The sequence below is a fragment of the Theropithecus gelada genome, chromosome X (genome assembly GCF_003255815.1).
Source record: "Theropithecus gelada isolate Dixy chromosome X, Tgel_1.0, whole genome shotgun sequence".
NCBI classification, from domain to species: domain Eukaryota; kingdom Metazoa; phylum Chordata; class Mammalia; order Primates; family Cercopithecidae; genus Theropithecus; species Theropithecus gelada.
The window spans coordinates 24,338,477-24,362,853 of NC_037689.1; the positions used below are offsets into that span (position 1 = coordinate 24,338,477).

The 24,377-nt window shown below is 46.0% G+C and overlaps 1 protein-coding gene across 8 annotated transcripts in view; it reads left to right on the forward strand.

The window, feature by feature from the left end:
• Positions 1 to 24,377, forward strand: part of CD99 (CD99 molecule (Xg blood group)) — a 52,131-nt gene that overhangs the window by 22,688 nt on the left and 5,066 nt on the right. For 2 of the 8 annotated variants that reach the window (XR_003117349.1, XM_025372048.1), the window contains exons 2-9: positions 2,248 to 2,280; positions 5,448 to 5,495; positions 6,779 to 6,823; positions 7,472 to 7,540; positions 9,707 to 9,754; positions 10,520 to 10,570; positions 14,048 to 14,161; positions 21,188 to 21,206. Coding sequence is in view for 7 of the 8 variants with exons in the window: in XM_025372048.1 (XP_025227833.1) it covers positions 2,248 to 2,280; positions 5,448 to 5,495; positions 6,779 to 6,823; positions 7,472 to 7,540; positions 9,707 to 9,754; positions 10,520 to 10,570; positions 14,048 to 14,161; positions 21,188 to 21,204 (425 nt within the window). In the remaining variant the exon portion in view is untranslated. Of the gene's footprint in view, positions 1 to 2,247; positions 2,281 to 5,447; positions 5,496 to 6,778; positions 6,824 to 7,471; positions 7,541 to 9,706; positions 9,755 to 10,519; positions 10,571 to 14,047; positions 14,162 to 21,187; positions 21,796 to 24,377 lie in introns of those variants that run through there. The other 6 variants (XM_025372043.1, XM_025372044.1, XM_025372045.1 and 3 more) reach the window with 4 other exon arrangements.

Here is a 24,377-nt window from a genome sequence, read left to right on the forward strand (position 1 = left end):
AAAAAACTAGCCGGGCGAGGTGGCGGGCGCCTGTAGTCCCAGCTACTCGGGAGGCTGAGGCAGGAGAATGGCGTAAACCCGGGAGGCGGAGCTTGCAGTGAGCTGAGGTCCGGCCACTGCACTCCAGCTCGGGCGACAGAGCGAGACTCCGTCTCAAAAAAAAAAAAAAAAAGAAAAAGTAATACAACTTCAAAAAATACAGTTATAGATGTCTATGGAAACATATGAACACGAATGCATATATATGTGTGTGTGTGTGTACATGCCTTATGGTTTATTCCAGATCAGTAGGATCCTCCCTTGCTACTGTCTAAAGATCTGCCGCATGCTGCAGGAGGAGCTGTAATTGCATTTGTTATGTCTGGCAAACGTCCTGTTGTAGAAAAAGCCATTTCAGGGCTCTGAGGTTGTGGAAACAACTCCACTCTGGTTGCTGGCATGGGGCCCACAGAGCTGTTCAGAGGATTTAGTCTACTTTCTACTTACTGTTGACACACACAGAAACACACAAGCAGCCATGGGTACACACACACAGACATACAAGCAGACATAGACACACCTACCTGTATGTACATACTCAATACACGCCTTCACACTATGCACACCTACCCATACGCACACGTGCACACAACTACATGTGTGCACACAGCACATGCATACATGCACCTACGCATATGCACACATGGAAACACACCACACTACACACGCACGCACAAACCCACAAATGCACACACCTACACGCATGCACAAACCCACAAATGCACACACCTACACACGCACGCACAAACCCACAAATGCACACACCTACACATGCACGCACAAACCCACAAATGCACACACCTACACATGCACACACAAACGCACCTACACATATACACACATTGACACATGCACACACACATGCATGCAACTGCACACATGCACATGAAAAACATACACACTACATCCGCCTACACATACACACACAAACCCACATATACATGCACCTACACATATGCATACATAACACCTACACATTTGCATACAGAACCCACACATACATGCAACTATCCATAGGCACACAGAAGCAGGTACACACTACACACACCTGCATATGCACACACAAACCTACACGAACATGCACTGACACATATGCACACAGAAAACACTGAGACACTGCGTACACACACACACAGGCACAAACCCACAAAATGCACCTCCACAGTTTCACAAAACACGCCCACACAGATGCACATATGCAAACCCACTCATACATGCACTTGTATATATGCACACACAACACATACATACACATATACACACACAGAACCCACCTACACACCCCATGCATGCACACAAAACCCACAAATACATACCTTTGCACTGCAAATGCCCAAATATACATGCACACGCACACACACAGCCCTGTGACATATGCATGCCCTCTTCATTTATACACACAGGAGCGCGGCCCGGTCGCTTGCACCTGCTGTGGAACTGGACACATTTCTGTTGTTCACAGGGCTCCCGCGGGTTGTCCTTGGTTGTTCCTCAGCACCCACTGCAGGTGTTTCCTGACGGTTGAGAGGTGTTGCACGCCTTTGGTGCTGAGGAGTGGGGACGCTGGATGGTGACGATTATCCTAACTCTTCCTCCGGTTAACCAAACAGTCCAAGTCGACTTTTCCAAATTTTCCTGAATTTGGCTTTTCTTCAGTGCGCCAGAGATGGCCACGTTGAAGTAGCATTGAAATTCTTGTAATTAACAACTGTAGAAACAGGATAGCCTATCAATAATTGAGCGTGACAGTTTCCTCATTCTGTGAGATTCCATGAGATTTTTTTTTAAAAATTGTCTAGTGTTTCCGCTATATTTTGGTTTGTAATTACAGGACAGTTGCCAATAAAAAATGGAGAATTTTGTTCCCCATGTTCTTTTCAGTACATATTCAAAATTGTTACTCCTCTGTTTCAAAGGAACTGCCTTTTAGGAATAATACACAAAATGATCACGTTTTCCCACTATTTTAATTTCTACTAAGCTCAAAGGTCATTGTTTCTTTAAAACCTAGGCTAACATATTCTTACTTTTAGGCATGAAAGTGAATATTTAGAATGAAAAGAGAAATCACAGCACCTTGTAAATTTTTTTAAGTAGCTGTTTTAAATGTCACAAAAGTCAAAATCACCTATCATTTTTTATCTCTATAATTTTCAAATTTATTTTTATTTTTCTTGTTTCTAAGTTGACTCTTTTTTTCCCTCTTAGATGATGGTTTCGATTTATCTGATGCCCTTCCTGGTGAGTAACAACATCAATTTTTAAAATCCTGTCAATATTTTATGTTAACATAGTAAATACAGGCACATCCCAGACATTTCCGGCTCAGTTCTAGAACACCGCAGTACCGGGAGTCATAGCAATTTTTGGCTTCCCAGTACATATAAATGTTATATTTACTCTTGACTGTAGTCTGTTAAGTATGCAATAGCATTACTTCTAAAAACAGTATACTCTAATTGAAAATAACTTATTGCTAAAAAATGCAGATACAGAGACAGGAAGTGGGGCATGTGCTGTTGGAAAGAATGATGCCGAGAGTCTGGCTTGGCGCAGAGGTGCTGCAGACCTTCTGTTTGTAAAACACATAGTATTTGCAAAGCACCTTAAGACAAAGTGCAGTGAAGGAGGTCTGCCTGTATGTGTCCACCTGCCTTATTCTAAAAACTAGATTCATAGATGACAAGGAAAAGCAAGATGCCCTCGTTAAGATAAACGAACCACCCTGGTGGAATAATTCACACTCCTGTGATGGTCGAAGGCCGAGCGAAAACTTGCCAGGTGCTTGGGGAAGGGGCTAGAGGAGGTGAGCAAATGGAGGTCCCCCTGGAGAGAGGGGCGTCCAGTCCTGGCGTCCTCCCTCTCAAAATCGGCACCCACTCTCTCCATGGGGCCACTCCTTCCTTTTTCTGCAGCTCTTCCTGTCCCCCGCTCCTCACCCAGAGCCCTCGGTGAAGGGCATGGGAAAAGGAATTGAAGGAATCCGTCTTATCACTCTATCTGCTTCTGGGTCTTGTCATCCCTTTGTATTTGTTTCCTGGGGCTGCCATAAAAAGGTACCACCAACTGGGGGCTTAAACCACAGGGATTTACCATCTTCCAGACCTGGACAACGGAAGTCTGAGATCAAGGTGTAGACAGACCCATGCTCCCTCTAGGGAGCTCTAGGGGAGGGTCCTTCCTGCCTTTCCCAGCTCCTGGGGACTCCAGGTGTCCCTGGGCTTGTGGCCGCATCACTCCAGTCTCTGCCTCCTTCTCCATGGGGCCTCCTCCTCTGTGTCTCTGTCTCCTTTTCTTTCTTTTACAAGGACACTTGTGATTGGGTTTAGGGCCACCATACTCCAGGATAACCTCATCTCAAGATCCTTCTCAAGCACATCTGCAAAGACCCTATTTCCAAATAAAGTCTCAATACCAGGTTCTAGGCTTAGGATGTAGATATGTCTTTTGGGGGAACCACTGCTCAATCCACTGCAGTTATATCCAGTTCTTTTTGATGGCTCTAGGGGAGGATCCTTCCTGCCTCTCCCAGCTTTTGAGGGCTCCAGGTGTCCCTGTGCTTGTGGCCGCATCACTCTAGGCTCTGCCTTTGTCTACACTGGTCTCTTCCCTGTGTCTCCATGTATCCAAATTTCCTTCTTATAAGGGCACCAGTCATTAGGATCTATCCTAATCTGTTCTAACTTCATCTTAAGTAATTACAACTGCAAAGACCCTGTTTCCAAATAAGAGCACCTATTGAGGTTTGGGGTGGATGTGGATTTTGGAGGAATGCTCTTCAACCCAGGACAGCCCTCTTCACTTTTTTTTTTTATTTGTTTTTGAGATGGAGTCTCTCTCTCTCGCCCAGGCTAGAGCGCAGTGGCGCGATCTTGGCTCACTGCAACCTCCACCTCCCAGGTTCAAGTGATTCTCCTACCTCCACCTCCTAAGTAGCTAGGATTACAGGCATGCACCACCATGCCTGGCTAGTTTTTGTATTTTCAGTAGAGATGGGGATTCACCACGTCACCACGTTGGTCAGGCTGGTCTCGAACTCCTGACCTCGTAATCTGCCCACCTTTGCCTCCCAGAGTGCTAGGATTACAGGCATGAGCCACTGAGCCTGGCCACCCTCTTCACTTTTTTATGTTTTACTTTTTTTTTTTTTTTTTTGAGACACTGTCTCACTGTGTTGCTCAGGTTGGAGTGCAGTGTTGGGATCTTGGCTCACGGCAGCCTTGACCGTCTGGGCTCAAGCAGTTCTCCCACCTCAGCCTCCTGAGTAGCTGGGACTACAGGCATGTGCCACCTCACCTGGTACAGTAAGCAATACGGGGTCTCACTACGTTGCTCAGGTTGGAGTGCTGTGGTGGGATCTTGGCTCACTGCAGCCTTGACCATGTGAGCTCAAGCAGTCCTCCCACCTCAGCCTCCCAAAGTACTGAGGTGTGAGAGGATTGCAGACGCGAGCCACTGCACGTGGCCAGCTTTTAATTTTATGTCCTGTGGTGCAATGCCGATGGTTTGAGAGAAACAGTGCTAATGGGGATCATCTCTTTCCTGATCACCTACCCCTTCTTAGCCCTTGGGAACAGGTGTTCACTGCAGTGGGAGGTGCCCTTAGTCTTAAAACCTCCACCTGATTTGCCTGATTGACTTCCATTCCCAGAGGGGGCAGCCTAGGCAGAGGCCTGACAGAGCCAAAAGTGTGTTTCATATGAGAAATGTGAACAGCCTTTCAACCATCAATCCGGTGTCTCCTTCTCATGCATAGATCTTGGGCTCTGAAAGGGCAGTTTTTCTCCTAACTTTGCCATTCTCCTGCCTTCCTGGCTTACATCTCGGTCACAGTCCCATTTAATGTCAAGAAGTGGAAAAGGGCTGGGCGCGCGGTGGCTCACGCCTGTCATCCCAGCACTTTGGGAGGCTGAGGTGGGTGGATCACCTGAGGTCAGGAGTTCGAGACCAGCCTGGCCAACATGGTGAAACCCCATCTCTAGTGAAAATACAAAAAATTAGCCGGAAGTGATGGCATGCGCCTGTAAACCCAGCTACTCGGGAGGCTGAGGCAGGAGAATTGCTTGAACCCAGGAGGCAGAGGTTGTGGTGAGTGGAGACCACACCATTGCACTCCAGCCTGGGTGACAGAGCAAGACTTGGTCTCAAAAAAAAAAAAAAAAAAGAAAAAAGTGGAGAAGGGGCCCCTGGTCTCTGTGGAAACCATGGCTGGTAGCAGCCTCTGTGCCTGTCTTCTGGGCTCAAGAGTCATCCTGTGAAGCTCAGCCCACTTGGGCTGGAGAGGGAAAACAATGCTAAAAACATTCTCCAGCTGTTTCCAAGAAAGTGAAACAGCCTTCACCACAAAAGAGTTGACACTTGTTTTCCCAGCCGCAACTTTGACTGACTAAAATGTCTTCTCTCTTTAGACAAAGAAGGCAAGAAACCCACTGCAACCCCCAAGAAGCCCAGTGCTGGTGAGAAGGACTTGTTCCTAGTATGCAAAGAAAAAGAACAAATCATTTTCTGTCACAGCAGGACGGGACTTAGGCAACTAGAAAGAAGAGAGAAGTGATTGGAGTGCTCCGGGCGGAGTCTGGTTCATGCTGGAATTGTGTTAGGATGTGGACATTGCATCTGGTGATTCCAGGAGACAATGGTTGCTGATGTGAAATGTTTTGGGGTCATTGGGACAATATCTCCGGGTGCTTTTATTCTAAGGATCTGAGTTACTCTGTCTTTAGATTTTCTTCTCCCTTTTTTTTTCCGGCTAATTTTTTGTATTTTTACAAAATGCAAAAGTCAGAAACAAAAGTCAGAAACAAGGGCCACATGATGGAATTGCCCAAGGGTCAACCCCACTGGTGGATAAACAGAGTAAAAATGATGCCCAAACTTATGGCATCACTGTCTTGTCTTAGCACTTCTGAGTTTTCTAATATAAAACACGAATAGCTCCACTTCATTACTGGACTTGCTGTCTAGAGTGTCAGCTCATGAGCAGAGGGACCCCGTGTCCCCAGATCTTTGAACGATGCAGTCGTGCAGACAGCACCCAATGAGTAGGTGTTGAACGTCTGGATTTGTACTATTACAGTCTCCTTGAGGAAGGGACTGGAAATTCCCATACGTGACTCAGGATGGCTCAGTACGTGCTGTTGGGTGGATGCCAGCAACCATTCCTCCATCTTAGTTGGGTATTCAAAATCATTCTTCCTACTAGAAGACAAGCTCTGAGGCCATGGTGAATTGTCACGTCCATTGCAGAGCACATGTGGGTTGCCAGAGCCGCATTTTAGACACCCTCTAGCCTAAATCTGATCGCAGTCATCTGTCCTCTTCTCTTAGGGTCTGCCTTTCAAAAGTTGTTAGGGACCTGGGAGGAGAGGGTGATGGGATGGGGAGTCAACAGGAGAAAATCATGTGCAGGTGGAATTGGAATTTCACCTTGGTCCAGGCAACACAATTCATTTATAAATTACTTTATTTCTGTCTCTCTCTCCCCTGCCCCTCCTCTGAGAGCTTCTCTCCTAGCTCTTTGTCTCTCTGTGTCTCTTTTTGTTTTTTACTCTTTTAGTCTGAGAGAATAGTGATGTAAAAATGGTCAGGAATTCACTTTTTCTAATGAGATCCTGGTCAAGCTGATATTCAGAAAAGTATTCAGGAATGTGGGGCTGTGGTGTTTTTTCGATCTGTTCATGATCATTCTTCCTCGTTTCGCTCTGAAATTTGGTATTAACTGCTTTTTTCCCTCTTTTAGGGGATGACTTCGACTTAGGAGATGCTGTTGTTGATGGAGGAAATGGTGAGTATTATCCTTTAATCTCTTCTGCTCCTGGCCTGCTTATTATCACCCAATTATGATCATTTCAGAGAGAATTCTCCCATTTAAATTATAAAGGGAGCCAGCTTTCACAGTGGAAACCTAGGGAATAGGTATGTTGGTTTGTTCTTGCTGTTGTCGTTGGGTTTTTCTTTACAACCAGTACATGTGCTTTTATTGTAAAACTGTTACAGCCTTTGGAAGGACATGAGACACATGTGCCTACCCTGGCCAGGGCTGGCCTCACGAGCATGTGACCTGTGCAGTGGCACGGGACCCCATGGCATGTTGGTTTGACATGGGCACCATACTGGTTTACTGTTCTGGTGCCGCCGTCTTGGAATACTTAACAGAATTTGAAAAATGGGTCCCACCTTTTTATTTTGGCCCCAGAAATTCTGCAGCTGGTGTGGATACCCGCTTTAATTTTTATTGAACATACTTGAAATTAAGAACTGTGGCTCAAAGTTGATGGGAGGAAATTGGCAGGAGACTGTGTGTATGGGTATCCCCACCAGGACAAAGGCCAAGGTCCAGTTTCTGCTGAGGGAACCGTCTGTATGTAAACTGATGTTTCATTTTCTTTACTGCAAGGCACTTACCATTGCAACTCTCATCTTTCACAAACAGACGACCCACCACCACCGAACCCACCCAAGCCGAAGCCAAATCCAAACCCCAACCAGGCCGGTTCCTCTGGTAAGAGTCTCTGACCCTGTGAGCTGTCTCCATGTTGTTCAGAATTCAGTGATATTTATGTCAGCCGAGACGAGGTGATTAAGGATGAATGTGTGCTTACTGTTGACTGCCTGTGTTCATGTAGTGGAAAAGGTACCTTTCAAAAATAGATATTCAGCTTGGATTTTAGTTTTAATTTGCTTTTTTTTTTTTTTTTTGAGACAGAGTCTCGCTCTGTCACCCGGGCTGGAGTGCAGTGGTGCCATCTTGGCTCACTGCAACCTCCACCTACTGGGTTCAAGTGATTCTCCTGCATCAGCCTCCTGAGTAGCTGGAATTACAGGCACACACTGCCATGCCCAGCTAATTTTTGTATGTTTAGTAGAGTCAGGGTTTTGCTGTGTTGGCCAGGCTGGTCTCGAACTCCTGACCTCAAGTGATCTGCCCACCTTGGCTTCCCGAAAGTGCTGGGATTACAGATATGAGCCACTGTGCCTGGCCTAGTTTGCTACTTTTACTTCCAAGTTCCATCTTATGGAACTTCTAAAAAATTGAATACAAGAATTTAAATATAGACTTAATAAAGAGAAAAGTATTGGCATACACATTCCTTATGGAGAAGCTAGTGTGTTTTAAATCTTTTTGCCCTTAAATATTTAAGAAAAAAATATTTTCTGACATATTACAGCATTTTCAGTGTAATTTGAATAGCACCAGTTTTTTTTTAGCTGAATGATTGTTGAAAGTTTATATGCTTAGGGTTTTTTTGTTTACATATTTAATTTTTAACACAGAAATATATTAATGATGTCCACATCTTGTTGACATTTTGATGGTGATTAGTGCTAGTATTTTATGTATCTTTTTTTTTTTGAGACAGGGTCTCACTGTGTTGTCCAGGCTAGAGTACAGTGGTGTGATCATATTAAACATAGGAGCATACCACAGCCTCCAACTCCTGGGCTAGAGAGATCCCCCTGCCTCAGTCTTTCAAGAAGCTGGGGCTACAGGCACACAGCACCGTGACCAGTTAGTTTTGTTATTTTTTGTAGAGATGGGGTCTCAGTATGTTGCCCAGGCTGGTCTGAAACTCCTGGCCTCAAGCAATCCTCTTGCCTCAGCGTCCCAAATCTCTTGAGATTATAGGCATGAGCCACCTCACCCAGCCTATATATTAATCTAAATGAAATAAATTTTAAGCAAAGTTCCAAGTCTTTTGTTTATACTGCATTGTAACATTACTTTTTGCTTACTGATACTCCATGAACATTTTTCCATGTCACATAATCATTTCTATCGTATGACTTTTACCGATAATCATGTACTATTACATACTACATATATAATTATATACTTCCTCTAATTCTGAAAATGTTGTGTTTCTTCTGGCATTTTAGAATTATGAATTAACAAAGCAAATCTGAGTCAACTCCATGCACTATTTTTATTCCTTCGAAGAAATTTCTAGCATTCAAGTTGTTTAGATCAATGTGTATGAGTACTTGTATAGCTTTTGACCTGGTTTTTAATTTGCTGCAGAATTTTAGCAATTTATTTTGATGCCAGGGGTGTGTGCAAATGTCCCTGTCTTCACACCATCTCCAATATTAGTTATCACCTAGGAAACCTTTGCAAATAGTGTGAAATATTCTGTCAACTTTCTCCTGGTTTCATGACTTTACTTCTAAAATTAAAAAAAAAAACAACCTGCATCCATTGGCCGTGGGTACTTCTTATTTTGTGTATTGTATGCTTTGCCTTTTATTCTTATATTCTGATATGACATTATTGATTTATAAACCTTCTTCATTTATTTACAGACATTAAATATTGCCAGCATGCAATATTATGCTCACGTTTTTCCACTTTATTTATGATTTTTTGTTTTGTTTTGTTTTGAGACTGAGTTTAGCTCTTGTTGCCCAGGCTGGAGTGCAGTGGTGCCATCTTGGCTCACTGCAACCTCCACCTCCAGGGTTCAAGTGATTCTCCTGCCTCATCCTCCCAAGTAGCTGGGATTACATGTGCCTGTCACCACACCCAGCTAATTTTTATATTCTTAGTAGAGATGGGGTTTCACTATGTTGATGAACAGGCTGATTTTCCTGAGTTTTTCCTTTATTCTAAGACATGAAGACCCTTGGAGGAGTTCCAGGTTGACAGATGATGCTGTATTTTCTTTCCTAGGTAGCTTCTCAGATGCTGACCTTGCGGATGGCGTTTCAGGTGGAGAAGGTACAGTTACCTTGTTTTCTGTCTCTTTTCTCTCCATCCCATGATGCCCACCTGCTCTGCAGAATCACTACAGGGTCTAAACTCTGAGCCCTCTGTGAACTCACAGTGAAATGTTCAGTCATTTCTGTGGGAACTGCCCGTTTGCTGAGGCTTCAAGGTTGTGGGAAGTAAAGGCTGCCCCATAGAGGATCGGTCCTGGGAGAAGAGTTCAGGGCCCAGGCAGCTGTCCCACTTTTCTGAGGGACAGGGCCTGTTGAATGGGCCCTTCTCACCACCTCCTCACCCATCCATTCACCTGTGTATTCTTTCGAATAGCTAGTGTTGTTTCAGCTTCGTTTTATTGGGCTGTTTTCTGTAATTTAAGGAACGTGAATATTAAAGCCCTAAGAATAAAGAGAGAATGCCTGGGAGTACAGGTTCTCAGAGTACCCCTGGAGTGTAACAGGCAGCACCCCAGCTCTGTAGCTGGGTAACATGCACTCCCATAGAGTGTAACAGGCAGCATCCCAGCCCAGCTCTGTAGCTGGGTAACATGCACCCCCACAGAGTGTAACAGGCAGCACCCCAGCTCTGTAGCTGTGTAACATGCACCCCCACAGTGTAATAGGCAGAGGCAGGACTCCAGCTCTGTAGCTGGGTAACATGTATCACCGTAGAGTGTAAGAAACAGGACCCCAGCCTCTTCACGGTCCTGGCTGTGAATTTTTCCTTGATCCTGAATCTTCCAGATGCAGATTGTCAGCAGATGTTGCTTTTGTGTTGCAGGAAAAGGAGGCAGTGATGGTGGAGGAAGCCACAGGAAAGAAGGGGAGGAGGGTAGGTGCACCTGGCTTCTGCCATTTTTCTTCTTGTCTCTCCCATGTGGTGTTGAGAAGGGGAAGCAGAATGTCTGAGAGCTGGCGGACTACACTGGCATCGGCCTCCTGAAGCTACTGGCAGGAGACACGGGTGTTCTGTGCCCAGTGCTCCCAAGCGGTATAGCCACAGAGGTCCCCCCAGCAAACCAGCCCTGCTCCAGGTGCCCACGTGACCCAGATTTTACATTTGGTCACCTGCCCATGATGTTCTGGCTGGCGATCTGATCCCTACATCATGCTTAGCCTTGTCCTTGTGTTTACTAAAGCTCCTACACTCACCCTAACGATCAGAAGCTTGTGACGCGGCATCCTCGGTTGCGCTTGGCCCTTGAGAACGTCAGTGACCAGGTGGGAGGTGGGAATGTGGATTGCTCCCACCCTGGCTGTAACAGGCATTGTGTTCTCCATGAAAGTGCCGGTGATGTATCTCCTGTCTCCTTTTTCATAACCTTTTCCCTTAGATGGGACAAGAAAATAACAACAGAAAGAATTCCTTTTAAAACTATAAAGAAAAAAAAATGAGGTAAGAGAAAGAGAAAATAGGGAGGAAGGAAGAAGGGAAGGAAAGAAGGAAGGAGGGATGGAGAGAGAGAAGGAAGGAAGGAGGAAAGAAGGGAAGAAGGAAGGAAGAGAGGGAAGGGAGGAAGGAAGGGAGGAGGAAGGGAGGGTGGGAGGAAGGAAGGAAGGAAAAGAGGGAGGGAGGGAGGGAGGAAGGAAGGACAAGAAAGACGGAGGGAGGGAAAAGAAGGGAGGAGGAAGAAGGAAGGGAGGGAGGGAGGGAAGGGAAAGAGGGGAGGGAGGGAGGGAGGGAAAGAAGGAAGGAAAGCAGGAGAAGGGAGGAGGAAAGGAAGGAAGGAATGAAGGAGAAGGGAGGAAAGGAATGAAGAAGAAGGGAGGAAAGGAAGGAAGGAGAGAGGGAAACAGAAGAAAAGAAGGAAAGAGGGAAGGAGAGAGGAGAGACAGAAGAGAGGGAGGGGCGAGGACAATAGCTTCGTATTTTAGTATCTCACATCTCTAAAATTCTCAGGGACTTTGCTTCTAGCAAAATGCCTGGTTTTAAGCAACTTCTTTGGCAGAAGAGGTACTAACTTGGCCAAAGATTTTAATACCTGTTTGCCATTTTAATCGCTGATAAAATGTGAATTCTTGAAATACACAACGAATGTTTGTGGAAAAAGAAAAGTGGGTAGTCTACCCTTGTTTTAGGTAGTTATTATTTTTATGGATACAGTTCTTGAATTCTAGGCTTTCTTTGAAGAGGTAGTAATCTGTCTGTAGCCCTCACCTGGGACTACACGGTCATTTAAAAAAAAATCGCTAAGAAAAGCCATGTCTGGCATGTTTATGGCAGGCCGTCGCTCTTGGCCTTCCGGAGAGTTCATGTTTACTATGCCACTTCATCAGGGAGGGGTAGTTAAGCTTGAAAAATCTTTCCATGACATGACTGTGTCTTGCACATATTAAAGACTGGCCGAGTGAACACACCACCCACAGACCATGTTTGGAGCCAGTGTTTTTGCTGAAAGTCAGACAATTCTCCTTCCCCGTCACCGAGGGCAGAGAAGACTCTATCTGGAGAAGGGTCCTCTAAAGCTCACATCTGGCATTTGGAATTAAGAATCTCTTCATCGGCCGGGCGCCATGGCTCACACCTGTCATCCCAGCACTTTCATGGCTCACACCTGTCATCCCAGCACTTTGGGAGGCTAAGGCGGGAGGATTGCTTGAGACCAAGAGTTCGAAATCAGCCTGGCCAACATGGTGAAACCCCTTCTCTACAAAAAAATACAAAAATTAGGCCAGGTGTGGTGGCTCACGCCTGTAATCCCAGCACTTCGGGAGGCCAAGGTGGGTGGATCACTTGAGGTCAGGAGTTTTGAGACCAGCCTGGTTAACATGATGAAACCCCATCTCTACAAAAAATACAAAAATTAGCAGGGCGTGTAGCATGCACCTATAGTCCCAGCTACTCGAGAGGCACAAGAATTGCTTGAACCCGGGAGGCAGAGGCTGCAGTGAACTGAAATCGTGCCACTGCACTCCAGCCTGGGTGACAAAGTAAGACTGCATTTCAAAAAAAAAAAAAAAAAAAAAATTAGCCAGTGGTGGTGGCACATATCTGTAATCCCAGCTACTTGGGAGGCTGAGGCAGGAGACTAGCTGGAACCCGGGATGCAGAGGTTGCAGTGAGCCGAGACTGCACCATTGCACTCCAGCCTGGGCAATACAGCAAGACTCTTGTCTCCCAAAAACAAAAAAGAATTATTGCTGGAATGACATTTAAAAAAAAAATAGGCTGGGTGTGGTGGCTCATGCATGTAATCCCAGCATTTTGGGAGGCCTAGGCAGGCAGGTTGCTTTAGGCTGGAGTTCAAGATCAGACTGGGCAACATAGCAAGACCCCAATTCTATAAAACCACAATAACTAACCAGACATGGTGGTGCATACCTGTAGTCCCAGCTACTCGGAAGGCTGAAGTGGGAGGATCTCATGAGCCCAGGAAGATTGTGGTGAGCTGTGATTGCATCATTGCACTGCAGCCTGTTTGACAGAGTAAGAACCCATCTCAAAATAATAAACAATAATAATAATTAGTTAAATAGCTATGGATTTAAAATATTTGCATTGAAACCCAAAGCTGTTTTCAGGGGGTGAAAAAGGAACATTCTAACGATACAGAATGCTGTGGCAAAGCACCAAGCATTGCAGGGCTCTGCTGCTTCATCTTCTGCCCCTATCTGGGCTCTTTTCTCCAGGTTTCATGTCCAGCTCTCTCTTTCTTTTTTGTTTTGTTTTGTTTTGAGATGGTGAATTGCTCTGTCACCCAGGCTGGAGTGCAGTGGCACGATCTCGGCTCACTGCAACCTCCGCCTCCCGGGTTCAAGCAATTCTCTAGACTCAGCCTCCCGAGTAGCTGGGGTTAAAGGCGCCCGCCCCTACTCCCAGCTAAGTTTTATATTTTTCATAGAGACAGGTTTTACCATGTTGACTAGGCTGGTCTCGAACTCCTGACCTCAGGTGATCCACCCGCCTTGGCCTCCCAAAGTGCTGGGATTACAGGTGTGAGCCATTGCGCCCAGACCCAGCTCTCTCTTTCCATAGGTCTTTGTCTGTCTTTGTCTCTGCCTTGGTTCTGCTGAGCTTCTTCCTGTACCTCGCTGGCCTCTCTTCATGTCTCTTTTCTCCCTGCTCCACTCCCTCCACGGTCTGACCAGGTCTGCCCAGCATGGCTGGTGATGGGAGACTGTGCCTTGCTTTGCCTTCCTGTGTACCATTCTCGGCGTGCTCCCTTTGCAAATCGGTCAGCTCGGGTGACTGAGATGTTCTGAGGATCTTGGTGCTCTCAGACTGACTGTCTCTGCCAGCCACTGCTCCCTGGGATCTTCTCGGCACCGTGCGTGTCTCAGTCATGATGCTGTGTGCTTCCTCCTGCAGCGGACGCCCCAGGTGTGATCCCCGGGATTGTGGGGGCCATCGTGGTCGCCGTGGCCGGAGCCATCTCTAGCTTCATTGCTTACCAGAAAAAGAAGCTGTGCTTCAAAGAAAACGGTAAGGCTCGCTCTGCCAGTGCCGCCCCTTCATGCCTTGCTGATTGGAAAACTGTGCTTTCTTTAAAAGGCAGAGACCAAACTCGGGCTGGCACGAAACAGGTGCACGATGACTGGTGGTTCGTGAAACCACTAAAACTTTGGAATCAGACCTTCTGGCTTTGATTCCAGGGCTGTTCTGCCTTGTGTTTCGTTGTGTGAAAGTTTACAAGTTCCTCACTGCTGCAGTGCTTGGGTTTTTTATGTCTACAAAGTGGGAAATGGTTGGTACATACGCCGAGGAATTGTTGCAGGGGCTAGAGACAGTCCTGCAGGAAAGCCTCCACAAGTTTCCCTGCAGAGAGCAAAGGTGGAAGACACTTAGCTCTGATGATTCCTGCCTTGTTATTTACAATCAATGTCATCATTAGGAGGAGAGCCGTGATGAGGGGGCTGTCACGGTCCTTTCTTCACCCAGGAGAGTTAAGTTAAAACCCAGCACAAGGCCGGACACAGTGGCTCACAGCTGTAATCCCAGCACTTTGGGAAGCCAAGATGGGTGGATCATGAAGTCAGGAGATCGAGACCATCCTGGCTAACATGGTGAAACCCCATCTCTATTAAAAATACAAAAAATTAGCCGGGCATGGTGGCGGGCGCCTGTAGTCCCAGCTACTCAGGAGGCTGAGACAGGAGAATGGCATGAACCCAGGAAGCAGAGCTTGCAGTGAGCCGAGATCGTACCACTGCGCTCCAGCCTGGGCGACAGAGCGAGACTCCGTCTCAAAAAACAAAACAAAACAAAAACCAGCACTGCAGATTCCCTTTCTGTTAGTACTGAAAACCCACACGCACCCAGGACCTGGGAAGTTTCTTGGGTCGGGACTAAAATTTACAGGGGAATTAGGAGGAGCACGTACTCACCATTGCAGTCCTCCTAGGCCAGTCAGCAGGCTCTTTGGGATCTTGTATTCAAAAGTCCCTAAATCATTTAGGATCCGCTGTGAAGTTGGGAAGTAAACCCTGCTATTTGGAACACAGCTAACGTGCATGCATCACTGGGCAGTTATGTTTAGCTCTGGCCTCCCTCTTGCATGACCAAGCAGTGTGGTTTGCAGGGATCTCATCGACCGGGAACAGCTACTCTTATTTTTCATTTTTTTTCTTGAGGCAGAGTTTTGCTTTGTTGCCCAGGCCGGAGTGCAGTGGCGCAATCTCGGCTCACTGCATCCTCCAGCCCACCGGGTTCAAGCAATTCTCCTGCCTCAGCCTCCTGAGTAGCTGGGATTATAGGCGCCCGCCACCATGCCCGGCTAATTTTTGTATTTTTAGTAGAGACCGGGTCTCACCATGTTGGCCGGGCTGGTCTCCAACTCCGGACCTCAAGTGATCCACCCGCCTCAGCCTTCCAAAGTGCTGGGATTACAGGTGTGAGGCACCACACCCGGCCAACAACCACTGTTTTATGGAGGAGCCTCTGGGGTCCTTCACGCCTCTGGGTGTCTGAACATCTCACCCTACTTAGATCTTAAGTCCTGACTCATTCTTGGTCACTGATGTCATCCACCCAAAGCACTGCTTCCTGAAGATTTTAGGGAGATTCCTAGAACATTTGAATAGATGCTGGTATGGACAAAGTTAGACCGTAGGGGTGGAGTTTCCCCGTAATCTCCCATCATTCCAGCATTTGACATCCACAGACGTTATTTAGAGTGTAAAATGGAGAGTCCTAAACAGCTTTCAGGTCTCAAGACTTTAAATGAGCTGCGGGTGTTTATATTGCCATTCTTGCTATGGGGTTTTGGGCAGTGTGTGGAAGACAGTTGCCTCCTACCTGCTGGGTGGACTAGTGGGAATGGTGTTTGGTTGTTTGTTTGTTTGTTTATTGAGATGAAGTCTCAGTCTGTCACCCAGGCTGGAATGCAATGGCTCCATCTCAGCTCACTGCAACCTCCACCTCCCGGGTTCTCCCACCTCAGCCTCCCAAGTAGCTGGGGTTACAGGTGCACACCACCACGCACGGCTAATTTTTGTTTTTTTAGTAGAGGTGGAGTTTCATTATGTTGGTCAGGCTGGTCTCGAACTCCTGACCTTGGGTGATCCGCCCGCCATGACCTCCCAAAGTGCTGGGATTGCAGGCATAAGCCACCGTGCCCAGCTGGCATTTCGCTGATTGAATGGCAGTGTTGAGCGAGGCCCAAATGGACAGATTACCACCTTCAAGGAGATGTCTATAAGAGACCTACAATTAGAACCACGTTGGAAAAAAGCAAACAGCAAAACATTCTTCTCCCCTCTTGCTGCTTCTAGAAGTAGCAGAGAGGTTAAAACAGTAGGGACACAATGAAAGGGAATTTGTGTTTGCTTTTCAATGACATTTCTTTTTCTTTTCTGAAACTGTTCAACTCACAGCGTAATATTCAACCAGGAGGTATGGAAGGCTTGTTTGCCAGGACAGGATGTGTAATATTCTAGATGTTTTATTTCAAACTCTCGTTTTTTTTTTTTTTTTTTTTTTTTTTTTTGAGACGGAGTGTCGCTCTGTCACTCCGAGTGGAGTGCAGTGGCGCAATCTCGGCTCACTGCAACCTCTGCCTCCTGGGTTCAAGCAATTCTCCTGCCTCAGCCTCCCAAGTAGCTGGAATTACAGGTGTGCATCACCACACCCGGCTAATTTTTGTGTTTTTAGTAGAGACAGGGTTTCACCATGTTGAACACACTGGTCTCCAACTCCTGACCTCAGGTGATCCCCCCACCTTGGCCTCCCAAAGTGCTGGGATTATAGGCGTGAGTCAAAGCACCCGGCCTCTAGCTCTTTTTTAGAATCCCAGATAATTGTTGAACACTTTCGCATTAAACTACAAAATCTCTGATTGATGATTCTCTGAAAATCTTTGGGTCAACCCAAATTGGATTCATGAGTTGCAAAGGATGTTTATTATCTTGTGCATGCGGTCTTAGGAACTTTTGGGATCTTGTAATGCTATTTCGTATTCACATCCTGTATTAGTCTGTTTTCACACTGCTCTGAAGAACTGCCTAAGACTGGGTAATTCATGAAGGAAAGAGGTTTAATTGATTCACAGTTCAGCATGGGCGGGGAGGCGTCAGGAAACTTACAATCATGGCAGAAGGGGACGCAATGCACCATCCCATTATCATGAGAACAGCATGGGGGAACCTCCGCCATGATTCAGTGACCCCCACCTGCTCTCTCTCTTGACACCTGGGGATTATGGGAATTACAATCAAGATGAGATTTGGGTGGAGACACAGAGCCTCACCATACCACATCCCAAGACACACAAACTTGGGAAGGCACCCAGGAGGCTTAATAGGCTTGATTTTGTCAAAAATTTGGAAATAGAGTTGGGAAAAGGAAAAACAATATTTCCTCTGCCTTATCCGCGCCCCCACCCCTGGGTCTTGGTCTTGGGTGGGAGCATTATCTTCATTTATTGCAGGAGTTGGGGCAGGCATGAACAATGAAAGCTCTCACTGAGTAGAAACAATTTTCCTAGATTTTTCAAGAACAAAAGCAAATGTGTCCCGGCCTGGTGGCCCACACCTGTAATCCCAGCACTTTGGGAGTCCGAGGAAAGAGGATCGCGTGAGCCCAGGAGTTCAAGATCAGCTTGGGCAACATAGCGAAACCTCATCTCTGCAAAAAATGTAAAAAATTAGCTGGGCGTGCTTGCATATGCCTGTGGTCCCAACTACTCTGGAGGCTGAGGCATGAGGATTGCTTGAGCCCAGGAATTGGAGGCTGCAGTAAGCCATGATTGCACCACTGCACTCTAGCCTGGACGACAGACAGAGACCCTGTCTCTAGATATAAAAATAAAAATAACTTTTTGTTTTGTTTTGTTTTTTTTGAGACGGAGTCTCTCTGTGTCAGCCAGCCTGGAGTGCAATGGCGCGATCTCGGCTCACTGCAGCCTCTGCCTCCCGGGTTCAAGCGACTCTCCTGCCTCAGCCTCCCGAGCACCTGGGACTACAGGCGTGTGCCACCACGCCCAGCTAATTTTTCATATTTTTAGCAGAGACAGGGTTTCACCGTGTTAGCCAGGATGGTCTTGATCTCCTGACCTCATGATCTGCCCGCCTTGGCCTCCCAAAGTGCTGGGATTATAGGCGTGAGCCACTGCGCCCGGCCCCCAAAATAATTTTTTTTAAAAAAGCATCCTTTCTGAAGAATTGGCTCAGGGGAGTCCAAGATTCACTTTATACTACTGAGATGCTAGGGTAATTTTCTTCTAATATTTTCCGTAAGTCTTTAATTCTGATGCCAAATTAACAGAAGGTCCAACTTTCAATTCCTGGTTTGCTTTCTAGTTGTCCAGGGATTGATTTTCTTGGCCTTTTGTAAATGCACAAATCAAAGGACCAAAAAGAAAATAAATAAAGCATAGTAAGAGAAGCAAGAGATGGTGAAACCCCATCTTTACTAGAAATACAAAAATTAGCTGTGCCTGGTTGTGGGTGCCTGTAATCCCAGCTACTTGGGAGGCTGAGGCAGTGAATTGCTTGAACCTGGGAGGCGAAGGTTGCCGTGAACCAAGATTGTACCACTGTACTCCAGCCTGGACAACAGAGCGAGACTCTGTCTCAAAAAAAAAAAAAAAAAAAAAAAGAAAAAGAAAAAGAAAACGAAAACAAGGCACTATTCTATAAATGCCAAGACACTGCCTCAAAAGAGGACTTTTCCAACTGCATCCACTCACATCTTGGTTTTTATACCTGAATTATAAAATGAGTTTAATGTTTATCTCAGTGACACAGTTTTATTAGTAGACATGGAATTGTGATGTTGGATCGAGGTATCCGGAAGACAAAAGATGTCAGAGCCCTCAGCCTCTGTGGCAGGATTTTGCTTTATGGGTTTGATTTCTGGGATGGTGATTTTGAGATCTTGCAATCCCATAGGTTTATGGGGAGCTTGGCGATTTCATAAGAAGGATGTGAGTATAGCATGCCCCGGTCCTTCAAGAAACCATGGGCCAGGCGCAGTGGCTCATGCCTATAATCCCAGCACTTTGAGAGGCTGAGGCAGACGGATCACCTGAGGTCAGGAGTTCGAGGCCATCCTGACCAACATGGTGAAACCCTGGCTTTACTAAAAATACAAAAATTAGCCAGGCATGGTGGCGCACACATGTAATCCCAGGTACTTGGGAGACTGAGGCAGGAGAATCGCTTGAACCCGGGAGGCAGAGGTTGCAGTGAGCCAAGATCAAGCCACTGCACTCTAGCCTGGGGACAAGAGCGAGACTTTATCTCCGAAAAAGAAAAGAAAAGAAACCATGCCCAGTTTTGGGGATACCGTTACAGACTCATTTTCCAGGACTGTGTCATGGCATTGAAATTTTCGGTGTTTGTTAAATTTGCATTAAAATTAGTCCCAGGCAAGTGGGTAGACATAGGTGAGTCTTCCGCATCTTTTCAACAAGGAGATGCCGTCATCAAATCCTGTAGCTTGATATAGGTTTATCGAGAAGCTTTGCAGTGTTATGTTTTGGGGCTCACGGATTAGAAACTCCTTGTGGGATCAGACAGCTCTGTCGTATGTTGGTGCAAAACTTACTGCGGTTTATGCCATTAAAAGTAATAGCAACATAGCAAGACCTCATGTCTACAAAAAATGTACAAAAAAAAAAAAAATTAGCTGAGTGTGGTGGCTCTCAGCTAATCTTTTACCTTTTTTTTTTTTTGTAGAGACACAGTCTTGCTATGTTGCCATTACTTTTAATGGCAAAAACCACAATTACTTTTGCACCAGCCTCCCTTCTTCCCTTCCTACAGATTTGAGTTGGTGGTGCTTGGGCTTCTCCTGGTTTTTGTCCACATGATATGAAGGGGCCTGTTTAAGCTGCTTCTCTCATGCGCTCGGGTCTCTGACTTTGCATCTGGGTGTGTTGGCTTCATGGAGGACCTGGCTCAGACCACTAACCGCACGGAGCCTGACCGCTTCTCACAGAGCCCAGCTTCCGTGGTTGGCACGGGGTGTTAAGGACGCTGTCCTTTGGGTGTGGTGGCTGGTCCTAACGCTGTGTTTACCAGGGTCCTGGGCTCACAGTGGGTTTCTTGAGGCTTTGGCAAGATGGGCTATTGGCTCTCCCTGCCTCCTCCTTTCTCTTCTTCTCTGCCTTTCTTCCTTCCCTCCTCCTTTCTTTCCCCCTCCCTCCTTCTTTCCTCTCTTCCTTCCTTGCTTTTCTCTTTCTTCCTTTGCCCTCAATTCTTCTTTTCATTCTTTCTTGAACTCTCCCTCTTTCTTCCCCCCTCCCTCCCTTCCATCCCTCCTTCCCTTCCATCCCTCCTTCTTTTCCTCCTTTTTTCCTTTTTCTCTCTTCCTTTTCTCTATCTCTTCCTTTCTTCCTTCGCTTTTCTTCTTATGTACCTCTTTCTTTTTTTCTCTCTCCCTTCTTTCTTTCCTTCCATCCCTCCCTCCTTCTTTCCTTTTTCTCCCTCCATCCTTCCTTTTTTCTCCCTCCATCCCTTCCTCCTTTCCTTCCTTCCTTTCTTCTTCTCTCTATTCTTCCTCTCTTCATCCATCTCTCCTTTTCTTACATGCCTCTTTCCTCCTCTCTCCTTCCTTTCCTTCCTTCCCCCCTCCTTTTCTTCCTTCCTTCCCTTCCTCCCTCCCTCATTTCCCTCCTCCCTGCTTCACTTCTTCCTCCCTCCTTTCCTCCCTCTCTCCATACCTCCCCCTTTCCTTTTTTCCAACCTCCTTCCCTCCTTGTTCCTTCCCTCTCTTTCTGCCTTCCTCCCTTCCTTTCCCCCATCCCTCCTTCCTTCCTCCCTCCTGCCCTCCCTGTTCCCTGCCTCCCTCCCTGCCTTCCTCTGTCTCTCCCTTCCTCCACTCCTTAATTTTGGTTTCCGCTTCCCACTCTCACACTTTCAGCTTCTTACCCCGTTACCTCCTTGCTCAGAGCAGCTCTTTCTAACACCTCCCTGCCGCTGGGGGCCCAGCGCACAGCAAAAGCAGACCTAGCACCAGTTTACTTTTTTTATTTTTATTTTTTTTGTCTCTTTCAACCTTCCATTTCAGATGAGCTGAAGACCTAGGGGTGAGCAGAGAACCCAGCCCAGGCCTGCGGAGCATCCTGACCGTAATCGTTTTATCTGCTAAGAGGCAGCCTTAAAGCAAACCCTTCCATCTGCCACTCCCCTCGCCCCGCTGGCAAATTCCCACCACAATGGGATTCTCACTCACGTGACAGATTCTCTGCCTTCAATTCCATATGCTTTTGCCTTTCTTGATGCACAGAATCTCATTATAGCAAATCATATTTCTGCACAAGAGCTTCAGAAAATGAAGTACAGATATGTTCTTTTAAACGTAAATGTAACAGGGCAGTGACTTCCATGTTTTAATGAGTTTTGTCCCCAGGTCTATCCCTGCCAAGGGAACAAACTGGGACCCGGGGTGGCCACCCGCTTCCCTGCAGTATCCTAGGTTAAGCTCACTCACGTCCTAAGGATTTGACTTTCCAGGTCATGCATGGATTTTTAAATCTTCAACCTTTTCAGCCCTTGACTTGCATTTCTCACTGCACTTCCTATGAGGCGGTTCTTAACTCTTTCTGTGATCAGTGTTCCAAACAGGTGCACATCTTGGTTCCTAGAAAAACAAAATTCATATGTTGAGGAATCACCCAAACATCTCCTGATCTTCATATTCTAAGGCCTGTTGGGAATTGGTGGGTGGTCAGGTCCCTATTCACATGTCTGAGCACAGAGCCTCCCCAGGCGTCTTCTTCAGATTCTCCCATATGCCTGAAACACACAGATTGTACCTGGATTTTCCTTCCGTTTCCGAAGTCCACCAACTTGTTCTTCAGCGTAATTGATTCTAACTTTTTCTTTCTTTTACTTACTTCTTTTTTTCTTTCTTTCCATTTTTTCTTACTTCTTTTCCTTCTATTTATTTTACTTTTCTTCTTTGTTATATGTTATTTCTTTTTCTTTTTTTACTTTTCTTCTTTTTTCATTTTTCTTTTATTTATTTTTTGAGATGAAGTCTCACTCTGTTGCCCAGGCTGCAGTGCAGTGGTACAGTCTTGGCTCACTGCAACCTCCACCTCCTGGGTTCAAGCGATTCTCCTGCCTCAGCCTCCTGAGTAGCTGGGACTATAGGCACACACCACCACACCCAGCTAATTTTTGTATTTTTAGTAGAGACAGGGTTTCTCCATGTTGGCCAGGCTGGTCTCAAACTTCTGACCTCAGGTTATCTGCCTGCCTCAGCCTCCCAAAGTGCTGGGATTACAGGCATGAGCCACTGTGCCTGGCCCTTTTTCTTTTTTCTTATTCCTTTTACTTTTCTTGTTTCTTGTTTCTTATTTCTTTTTCTTTTTCTCTTATTTCTTTTTTCTTATTTGTTTCCCTTTTTGCTTTTTCTTTTTTTATCTTACTTATTTTACTTATTTTTCTTTTACTTTTATTCTCCATTTTTATTCATTCTTTTCCTCTTATTTCTTTGACTTTTCTGATTTTTTTTTTCATATTTTCCTCTTTTTTCATATTCCTTTTGCTTTTTTCTTATTTTACTTTTCTTATTTGCCCTCTTGTGGAAATGAGGCACAGCCTCCCTTATGGTTTAGCGGTAGTTCTAGCTGAGCACGGATGGTTTGATCCTCCTGTGTTGGGGCACTGTATGGTGTGAGGGCACAAAATCCTGACCCACATGGGTCTGGTCACCTCACAGAGGTCACCTTTACAGCCCCCCACTCTTTGAAGGATGTGTCCCAAGGTGTCTCAAGTCTGATGCAATGAAAGCTTCCCCCCAGTGACCACAGAACTGAGTCCAGAATGTCCTGTGTGTTTCCCAAAATGTCTGTCCTAACACCATTTAAAGATTAGCCACTGCTAGACAGTGATCCGCAGGTATATGGTTTCAGGATTGGCCCCAAGTGCATGGTGTGTGTGTGTATAAATATATATTCACAAAGCATAGGGACCCATTAAAGGCATATTACTTTGCTTAATGGTTCTAATAGCTAAAAATGATTTCTAACCTGAAAGAAAAGCACCACGAATTGTTTGAAGTTGACTTGTCAGATGTGGCGTGCTTGGTCTAAGTTTTGACAGGAAGGGTATGTGGGTGGGGGTGTACGGAGCATCTCATGAGACCAGTTCTCCTGAGAGGTCCGTGATATTGGAACTGTTGCCCCAGATGGACTTTGCCCTTGTGAGACTTTATTCTTTTCAATTGACTTTTTCCCTCTTTAAAACTTGCCAGCTTTTATGTAGTGTTTTATAAAATTACAGGAATAAAAAGAATATCTTTTATGCTTTTTAACCAATGAGGGGGGAAGGAGAAATTATTTGTCCTCTGAAATGAATGCACGTTTTCAGTTTCTAGCCAGGACAGTTGGCTGCAAAATGCACCCGTGTTGACAACTTGCCACCAGCAGAGAACAAATCACATTTGTGCTGAACATTTTCAGATCGTTTCGAATGTTCTCCTCTTTGGGGGTTTTTCCTCTCTTTCTTTTTCTTAAATCATAGAACTTTGGCCTCTTTATGTGGGAGTCATTTAGTGGCTAGGGAAGAATGGATGAAACCATGAGTTCGTGTAGTATAAACTGGCGAGGCTGCCTCTGCTGCTAGCTCGGCACGGTGGTTCACACCTGTAATCCCAGCACTTTGGGAGGCTGAGGCGGGCGGATCACGAGGTCAGGAGATCGAGACCATCCTGGCTAACACGGTGAAACCCCGTCTCTACTAAAAATACAAAAAATTAGCCGGGCGTGGTGGCGGGCGCCTGTAGTCCCAGCTACTCGGGAGGCTGAGGCAGGAGAATGGCGTGAACCCTGGAGGCGGAGGTTGCAGTGAGCTGAGATCACGCCACTGCATTCCAGCCTGAGTGGCAGAGCGAGACTCTGTCTCAAAAAAAAAAAAAACAAAGTTACATTGCTGCACCATACAAACGTGTCCCTTTATGAAGGCATTCGAACCACAGATGGGGCCGTTTTACAAATAGTACGGTCTTTGTGAGTGGGAAACGCATGGCCACAGATTCAATGAGCTGCTTCTGCTGCTTCTCTTTGTGTTGAAAACGTAGGTGTTTCTTCACACCAACGCTGGAAAGAAATAAATATATATAGATCTGTGCATCTCTTACGCGTTTCCAATTCTGTTGGCTTATGCTGTGCGTCGGAAAAGAAGCGACACCGACAACATTTGGGGAGATGACCCTGTTTGCATTGTGGCATGTTTGAAACATTTTTTAATAG